Source organism: Chiloscyllium plagiosum, chromosome 7, assembly GCF_004010195.1.
Source record: "Chiloscyllium plagiosum isolate BGI_BamShark_2017 chromosome 7, ASM401019v2, whole genome shotgun sequence".
In the NCBI taxonomy this organism is placed as follows: Eukaryota; Metazoa; Chordata; class Chondrichthyes; order Orectolobiformes; family Hemiscylliidae; genus Chiloscyllium; species Chiloscyllium plagiosum.
In genome coordinates, this window is record NC_057716.1 from 37,170,746 (window position 1) to 37,180,577 (window position 9,832).

Consider the following 9,832-nt stretch of genomic DNA (forward strand, 5'->3'; position numbering starts at 1 on the left):
CCAAACTTTGGTCTCTTAGTTCGGTTGTAGCTAAAGGGAAAGACTGGACCTGCACTGAACTGTCAACAACAGATTCCCACCCTGATAGTTGCTTGACCTGTACTTGGAATTTACCTCCGTTACAGCTAAAGTTCAGGACTCGGGAAAGCATAAAATTATATGTATAATGATTAAACTAAGTGCTTTTCCATGACTTAGTGTGAATTATAAAGTAAAACAAAATTGTTTGCTTATTAAATAAAAGCCTTGAAATTATAGCGTGAGATAGTGATATGAAAACCCAACATCTTCATTTGAATTTTCTTTTCACAATATTTCAACATCAAGCTGATTAAAATAGATACTTTTATGTTTTTTGGTGAAATGGTGAATGGAGGATTTTCAGATCTGTGCTTTCACACTTACTGATTCCACAGCATGGCACCAAGGCCAAAGACATTTTAGGCATCTGTGCACTACTTTACATGCATGAGAGTCAAACACAATGTAAACCCAACTCAATTCCATTTTATTGGGTTTTAAACAATGCATTAAAACAATTCTGAATGTAATTCACTACTCCTTAGAAATACTACACTGAACACAGGAATCTAATGGCAAAACTGGCTTTGATAATGAACAAAATGTATGAACATGCAACCATGCTTGACACCACACTGAATAAACAAACACTTTTCTCAACATATAATACAATAAAATACTTTCCAATGGTTTCACAAACAGTAGGCATCTGCTTTTGTTCCAGCATTTTGTCAATTACTGAAGTGAAAATCCAAATTGTTTTTGAGATATGTACTTATATAAAACAAAATTGACCCTGATCTTCAGAGCATGTAGTTCCCAAGATTAAACAGTATTTGATTCAGGGCTGTACTCTAAAAGTGCATTTTGGTCAGGAGGACTGTCTGAATTATGACAAACAGAAGTTAGAAAGATTCACTTTAATTCTCAGCATCAGTAGATGGCGCCATGTAGACCGTCAATTTTAAAAATTGCAGTAGTTCCCCTGAATCTGAAAGAAAGAAGGTAGATGCAACAAAATGAAGGAAGCTAATGAGAACAATGGAAACTAGCATCACAGTCTTTTTGTATATAGTACACATGCTCCAACAGCAAAACTTCAAAACAACTTACTTCAACATTTTCTGCCCACCTCTGTCACAAAAAGAAAAAAAATGGTTATGCCTTTATGACTGGCGTTAGAATTTGGGGACAGTTTTACTTCAGTGTTGTGCTTTGCACATTTTATGGCAATTCATGAATATTGCATTTTATGAAGTCCTTTAAATTTAATTATAATCCATTTAAATCTGAACAGCAGCCTCTCAGAGGCAAAACTCTAGTGTTTTGCAAATGTTGCTGTGTGAATCACTAATCCTGTACTTGCATGCAAAATTTTACAATCTTTTCATGCTGCTTAAGAAATTTGAAAGATTTGTGCTTTTGGGATTGGAGATTTTAAAAAACATATATTCTTTAACATTTTATAAAATATTTAGTGTAAAATTATATGTTGCTTCAACTTTGAGGAATACATTCCATTTGTATAAATTGGAAAAAGCAGTGTGTTGTACTATTTTCATGTTAAAATAAAGGTTTGGTATGACAACTGCCTGAAGATGAAGCTCTCTATCTCATCCTGTTGCTGATATGGATTAAAGTTAAGTCAGCATTCTATTCAGAATATATTTTTTTAATTTTTAGATGTGCTCTTATGTCTGGGCACCACACAAATTGATCACAACAACAGGATTTGTATTTAACCATTTTTATCTTTGGAGGGCATATTATCAATACATTTACAAAACAGATTGACCTTAAACAATAAGACAAGGGAGAAAAGATCACTGTTCCTTTCTTGCTGGAGGTTTACAGTGGCAGAGGTGACAGATTTTTTTTTTAAAAAGGGCAATGGATTGTAAAAGAAACAATTCAAGGTCTGATTGTAAAAATATACTGCAAACTGATTAGATACTCCATCATTTGTTTATAAACAGATTCTGGTGCAAAAATGTCAAGGACACAAATAACTTGGTGCTTAATAACCCTGTGCGTAATTATTTACAGGAAATTCAAGATGAGTGATCCAAAATATCCACCTTATACAAATAGGATGTTTTTATTCAGTACCACAAAATGTAACTAATCATTAAAATAACCACAGAACTAAAAACATGCTTTGTTCCATTGTAACAACTTGGAATCAAAGATATTCAACTCAGTTTATAGAGATCAGAGGTCGTTCCTCTCTCTTCTGCCAAACACTTTTTTTACTATCGTCTCCATCTCCATCTCCATCAGTACTCACTCGCCCCTTCCTGTGTGGAGGGGTTACACTTATTGCATCATCCAGCAAACTTCGGTCACTTTGTTCTTCCTCAACCTCAACTATCTGGTCGCTTCCTATATCTAATACATGTCTGAATGATAGGTCCTCTGGGGTACAGACAGTGGTGCCACTTTCACTGCCACTCAGATCCATGTCTTCAGAGTATAGGTTCTTTGAAGCAGGTGCACTTTTGATGAAAGTCTTCTCCTTTTCAAGTTTCTTGCCAGTGTGGTGCTCATTCATATCAACTCCTGAGTCGAGGCTTGTGTCATTGCTGTGCACTTTTTTCGGTTTTTGAACAATCATGCATGAGTGTCTGATTGGAGGTACTGGCTTACCCTCCAATGACACAAACCATGCTCTGGGATGTGGGGAAGGCTTGCCTTTGGTCAGTTCCAACAGTGTCTGTTCAGATATGCCCTGCAGTTCCGTGGCAAATGGAGCCACTCCCACTGCCTCATTCAATGTGCCAGGAACAGAAACAGATTCCAGGAGGCTGTTGCTGTATCTTCCCCAGTTTGCAGGCAGCACTGACTTAGAATCCATTACCTGTTTTGAATTTATATAATCCTGTTGCCCCTGAAGAATCTGCTGCTGTCTCTGGGATTCAGTCTGTTGTTGGGAGTGCAATGGCATTTTAGGAAGTGTCTGAGTGTAATTGTCCCTGGTTAATGGCTCAGGCAAAGGGCTATAGACAATCTGCTTATTTCTGGGCAAAGTAGCTGACCTGGCAACCTGGTCTGAAGTACAAAAATGACCTTGAGTTTGCATGATAGCCATGGCTGGATTATAAATGGGCAATAGTTTGTTTGAAATATGGGGTAATTGGTACATTTCTTCATTGTTAGCGTGCTGTATTTTATACTGCTCTTCCATCATCTCCTTTCTCCTCGCTAGCATCTTCATATGTTTTATCTGCAATGCATTTTTGGGTACATCCTTAGGACTACTGACTGCTTGCTGAGATACAGTTTCACTATGGAAGTTATCACTTAGTTTTTTCCGAGACCGAACTGTGTAATTGTCAACGTAAATTTTGCAGCTCTCGTTATTCTGCTTCTCTGAAGTCTTATTCACAAGTTTACAAAATTCATTCACTTCTTTTCGAGACAGATCTCTCTTTGGACTACAGGGGACTACCTTGGGCTGTTGAGAAACAAGCTTTTCATCAGATTTTAAATTTTCTTTGGTGACTGGGAGCAAGTTCATGTGAGTAGTTGATGTGGTCTGGTCCTTCTTTGATGTATCCAGTTTAGGCTTGGTTCTTGGCTTTTTGTGTGGATGACCATACTTTCCCCTGTCAAGAAAGAGAAACCAATTTTAATTATAAATGGCAAATACTTTTAATATAAATGCCTGAAAGGGCACTGAATGCAATTCTATAGGGAATTGATATTCAAAAATCATCTGTAGGCTATGAAGACAGGGCCGGGTAATGGGGGTAATTACATTCTGCTTTCAAAGGACAAACTAGCTTGCTGGGCTTAATGGCTTCCTTCGGGTCTGGTTAATTTTGTCAGGATTTGTACTAATAATTGATTTCAGTAAAAGTACATCTTAAAAATCCCTACGTTCTGTGATTTTTAGACAAGAACATAATAGAAAACGAGGACGAACAATTTGTGGTGCTAAAGAAGAGCTAGATTTCTAACAGGTTTTCAATTCCAGATTGAAGTAGTAAGTCCCATCAATAAAATCCAGAGGCCTAAGTTTCTTTCTTTAAATATTAACTAACAGCTTGCAATTGAAGCTGGAAGGCAACATACTGATGGCAAACAAAAATTCCCTATTTCACTGACTGAATTTTATGGTCAGAAATGAGGTGACAGTCTTTGATATCGATGTCAAAGAGTTGCCTAAAAAGACACAGTGATCTCTGACACAATGATTTCCCCTTTCCCAATACAGGTTTGAATCTTGCACAGTATCTAGGGGAGTGCTGGGCATCCAGCAGGGTAATAAGCCAGCAGCCAATCTCAGTGAAATATCCCTACAAACAGCAAAAATCACTGAAGACAGTTTCAATTTTATAAAGACCGATTGTGTGCTTTTTGAACAAAATAGAATGTATATGTGAACACAAATAGAATGTATCTGTGAAACGATCACAAATTATTAAGCGTAACAAATGATTGAGATGCCTGAGGAAGTAAGGAAGAAGATAAAATATAAAATTCACTAAAAAGTTAAATTGTGAAATTAACAGGATGGAAAATCTGACATTCAATAAACAAAATCTTACTCTTTATGAGGAAGAAGCGATTTCACAATAATTATTTAATTAAATAAGCCATGCATCCGACACATTGATATGATTTGTTTACTCTAGTGAAGAAGACAGTGCGCACATTTTCAGCTTGTGTGAGCAAGCTTGCTTTTCATTTTTAGCCTACACTACTGACTAACAGCAATGTGAAAAAGAATGCCAAATGCGTTGTTTCTTCTTACATGTACACATCCTATCCACCTGCAATTCCTTAGCTAAGCTGCCTTGTGGCCCCCCTCTAGAAACTTCAGAGGAATTTGGAGGATGCCTTGGCCCTAGCCAGCATTTGGATTCCTTCCAACCAAACGTCCAGCTATGGGCGTCCAGCTATGGACCACCTTCACTGCCTTGTGGTCAGACCTGGCAAAAAATCTGCAGGATGACAAACCCAAACTAATGTCTAAATATGACAACTTTCTGACAATGTCTGTGACCAAGCTGGTGTTAAACAAAGTTGTTTTCATTCCATTGAACTCAACCAGAGATTGATTGGGGGTTCTGACATTTGGGAAGCCTACAATACTCTGGATAGGACAATCCAATTTTGCTGCACAGCATTATCACAACATTAGTTATAAATGATAAACCCAACTTGACTGTGTATGGAAAAACACAATGTCTCTAACATTAGGAGGGATCACAGTGTCCCCTGATCAGTCAACATGCACCTCAAGTCCAGCAGCTCCCAACTGCTGATGTGCTGAACTGCCACGCCTAATCTGCTTTAATGGATGCTTGGAGCCCACAGTTGGAATCCATCTTACTAGGCAGAAAAAAATAAACAAACAAACAGAAAGAAAGATGCCAATTCTTTGAGTGGCGAGCGAGAACATGGCACCATATACAACAACATGGCATGCAGCTGGTTAATATCAGTGCAAGATAACCATGATCCATTTGGCGGATTGATAGACTGACCAATGACTTTCATGACTCAGGATCCTCAAATGAAAATAAATTTTTCACATGTTTGTCTTAAATGGGCGCACCCTTTTTTTAAAAATGGCAAACGTGAGAAAACATCTTTTTCACATCAAGTTTGTTAAGTCTGTTCAGGATTTTCTATCTTGCAAACAAATTTTAAACTTCATCTAAACTTTTAGAAACACCAGTTATACTGCACTTTTTTTGCCAAAAACTAGGCTTAGTGCGAAGAAAAGAAAATCTTAGTTGTGTCACCACTGGGTGCTATATGGTGAATGCTAAATTTAATGGTCCAACATGCAGGCACATGGCTAGAGAATTAGCAGATAGCAAACAAAGAACAGGAATAAAGGGTCAATTTCAGAATGGAAAGTGGTAATTAGTGGGGTACCACAGGGATCAGTGATTAGGCCCCAGTTAATCATAACATATATCAATGAATTGGTCAAGGGATTTAAAAGTATTATTTCCAACTGTGAAAACAACACAAGATTAGGAGGAATTAAGAGTGATGATGAGGAAGAGCCTTCAAGGCGATCTAGACAAGAGAGTGGGCAATGCATTGCAGATGTAGTATAATCTGGATAATTGTGAAACTATCTACTTCAGTAGGTAAAGCTGAATGGTGAAATATTACTTAAACAATGATAGATTTGGAAAGAGATGTACAATGGGACTTGGGTCTCTCTGTCATCTACATGCAGCAGGTAGTTGAAAAAGCAACTAAACGTTAGCCTTAAATGCAAGTTGATTTGATTGCAGGAGCGAGGATAAAAGCAAAATACTGCAGATGCTGGAAGTCTGAAATGAAAACAGAAATTGTTGGAGAAACTCAGGTCTAGTAGCATCTGTGGAGATAGAACAAAAGAGTTAACGTTTCAAGTCCAGTAAGACTCCTCTTTCGAACTCTGAACCCACAGATGCTGACAAACCTGCCAGTTTCTTCAGCACTTTCATTTTTCTGTTTTTATATCTTGATGCAGCCAAAGAAAATCTCAGCTGGAGTATTCTCCTTACCAAAGAAAATATGGGCTTTGCCACAGAAGCAGTTCAGCCAAGGTGCACAAGGCTGCTTACTTTTGATGACAGGGAGACCCATGTCCCATTGTAAATCTCTTTCCAAATCTATCATTGTTTAAATAATATTTCGCCAGTCAGCTCTTCCTACTGAAGAGGATAATTTCACATGTGATGGCAGATTTGGTTTATGAGGAGAGACTGGATCGACTGGATCTGTATCCACTGAAGTTGAGAAGAATGAGAGAGGAATTCTTTGAAACATGTGAAATTCTGACAGGGCTAGACAAACTGGACAGATGATGGCCCCCTGGCTAAAGGGCACTAGAGAAAGGGTTCATTGTCTCATGATACAGGGTAGACAGTTTAGGATTAAGATGAGGAGAAACTTCTTCACCAAGGTACATAACGCTGTAGAATTCTCTACAATGTAAGGCAGAGGGGCCAGGTCTGAGTATATTTCAAAAATAAATTAGATTCCTAGACACTAAATGCACCACAGAACACAGAGAGACAGCAGATATATGGCACTGGAGTGGCAGAGTTAAGCTCAACGGGTTGAATAACCTAGTCTTGCACCTACATTCTATGTTTCTAACTCTGGGCCTGATATTTGAGAGGGTCAGAAACAAAGACCGGCCACCTTAACCTGATTACTAATATTGTGAAGATTTTACTGATGAATGGTGATATGTTGGTTCAGTGGTTAGCACTGTTGCCTCACAGCACCAGGGACTTGGGCTCGATTCCAGCCTGGGGTGTGGGTTTGTGTGGAGTTTGCATATTCTGCCCATGTCTGTGTAGGTTTCTACCAGATACTCTGGTTTCTTCCCACAGTCCAAAGATGTGCAGGTGAGGTGCACATTGGCTGGGCTAAATTGCCCATAGTGTCAAGGGATGTACAGGCTAGGTGGATTAGCCATGGGAAATACAGGAATAGGGTAGGGAGGTGGATCTCTGTGGAATGCTCTTTGGAAAGTCAGTGTGGACTCAATGGGCTGAATGGCCTGCTTCCACACTGTAGGTATTCTATGATTCTGTACTTAACAGGAAAATACCTGCTAAACAAAAACAAATTATTGGAATTGAGTGTAGTTGTGCTCCATTTTTAAGTATTCAAAATGAGTCAGATCAGAATTTGTTATTTGCAAGTTTTAGTGGCTTTTCCTTCTGAAATATTAGGCTTTCATTATTAGTTAGACATAGAGCAATTAACAGTTATCCGATAATTAATTTGATGATCTCTATTTACTTTGGGAGCATGAACTGTATAAATTGTGGGATTATAACCTTTGCATAATTTTCAACCTATTTTTATAAAACCACCCTCAGAATAACATTAATGACTGAAATAGCATTGATTTTCATCCATAATTTTAACATTCTGAATTAAAATCTGCAAATAAAATCCTGGGGAAGCATACACCCACATTACACTGTACCAACTCAACATGTAATTGCAAAGTTTGTGCTTTTGATAAGCACTATGGGCAGAGGAAATGAAGAGAAATCCGGAAGAAAACTGTACTCTCTTTAAATTTTCTGATTTAAATTCTGCTTCCTTTAAAAATGGTCAACGTTGCTGGACTCACAAAATGTCAAGATTGCTAAATGATTCTTTGTCTAGAGCTTCAGACTCCTCCTATCTTGTAAACTGTGAGGAAGACAGCATGGAACTCCAACAAGGACACTGATAAATTGGAAGGGTGGGCAGATAGATGACAGATAGCATTCAATTCAGAGCAGTGAGAGGTTAGTAAAGTTAATAAAGCTTACAGGGCCCTCAGCTTTATTAATATGAGCAAAGAGTGCAAGAGCAAGGAGGGGATTTGAACTTGTAAAAGACATTTGCGAGACCTTGGAGTACTGTGCGCAGTTTTGGCTGCCACATTATAGAAACAATGTGAATGCATTCTAGAGAGTGCAGAGTGATTTACAACAACGGTTCCAAGAATTAGAAACTTCAAATATAAGGATAGATTGAAGAAGCTAAGACTATCCTCTTCGGAGAAAAGAACGTTTAAAGAGATTTAATAGAGGTTTGCAGAATAATGAATGAGGTGGGTACAGTGGAAAGGAGAAGCTGTTCCTACTTGTAAAATGAACAAGAACAACACAGCATAGATTTAAAGTGATGGGCAAAAGATACAAGAAAGCAAGAGATAAAAATTTTCATTCAGTGAAAGTTAGGTATGAAATACACCGCTTGGAAGTGTGTATTCAAGTTCAATTGAGGTATTTAAGAGGATATTGAATGATTATTTGGATAAAAGTAGTGCATAAGGGTGTTGGGAAAGAGGAGGAGATTGTCATTAGGTAATGATGCTCATTTGAACAGCCAGTGAAGATGCAATAGACTGAATGGCTTCCTACTGTGACATAACATTTTGTGATTCTGTATGGATATTCCAGTTGAAAGTGACACAAAGGACTGGAGAGACAAGTTTTCTGTATCCATTCAGCTTTGAACAAAGGGAAACCTTAAGATTCACCAAGCTAAAATAGATGCTGATGCTTGTGGCTGTGTTTGTTGACACGTCGTACACTGCTTAGATTTGCACATGTACATTGAAACAGGCTCTCCACTCGGCTGAACCTTCCTTCAATAACCCACATGGGCACTGCAGCTTCCGTGTATGACATCATTGATATTTTACATGATGAGATATCAGATCTGGAATTGTGTGTGGGTGTCAGCAGACACAGCTTTACAGTTATCTCTTCAATTTACAACGAAAATTCTAACAGAGGAGGTAAAGCTACACTGTTAGCATAACAATCTTCCAATCTCTCAGTTCCAAAAATACCTGTCTGTGTCACATGGCTGAAATCTGAGCTTGTTGACCTTCTTAATACCCAGCTCTGGAATTCTAAGCCAGTTGCTATCTTAACGTCTCAAGAAAAACAGCTTTTGGCCTTAACAGCTAGAAGGGCTGCCTTCCATCTCTCTCTCTCCCAAAAATCACATTGCCAAAAAGAGTCTCAGTTGAAACTTTATTGCTGGAACAGCACAGCAGGTCAGGCAGCATCCAGGGAACAGGAGATTCGACGTTTCGGGCACAGGCCCTTCTTCAGGAATGAGCAGAGAGTGTTCAGCAGGAGAAGATAAAAGGTGGGGAGGAGGGACTTGGAGGAGGGGCGTTGGAAATGTGATAGGTGGAAAGAGGTCAAGGTGAGGGTGATAGGTCGGAGTAGGATGGAGGCGGAGAGGTCAAGAAGAAGACTGCAGGTCAGGAAGGCGGTGCCGGGCTGGAGGGATCGGCTGAGACAAGGGGGGGGGAGGGGGGATGAAAAAA

The 9,832-nt window shown here is 38.8% G+C and overlaps 1 protein-coding gene across 1 annotated transcript in view; it reads right to left on the reverse strand.

Annotated features, from left to right (window-relative positions):
* Positions 1 to 489: 489 nt before the first annotated feature.
* Positions 490 to 9,832, reverse strand: part of LOC122551480 (protein FAM171B) — a 79,716-nt gene continuing 70,373 nt past the window's right edge. Inside the window, exon 8 of the mRNA XM_043693447.1 lies at positions 490 to 3,626. Coding sequence (XP_043549382.1) covers positions 2,219 to 3,626 — 1,408 coding nt within the window. The 3' untranslated portion in view covers positions 490 to 2,218. The remainder of the gene's footprint in view (positions 3,627 to 9,832) is intronic.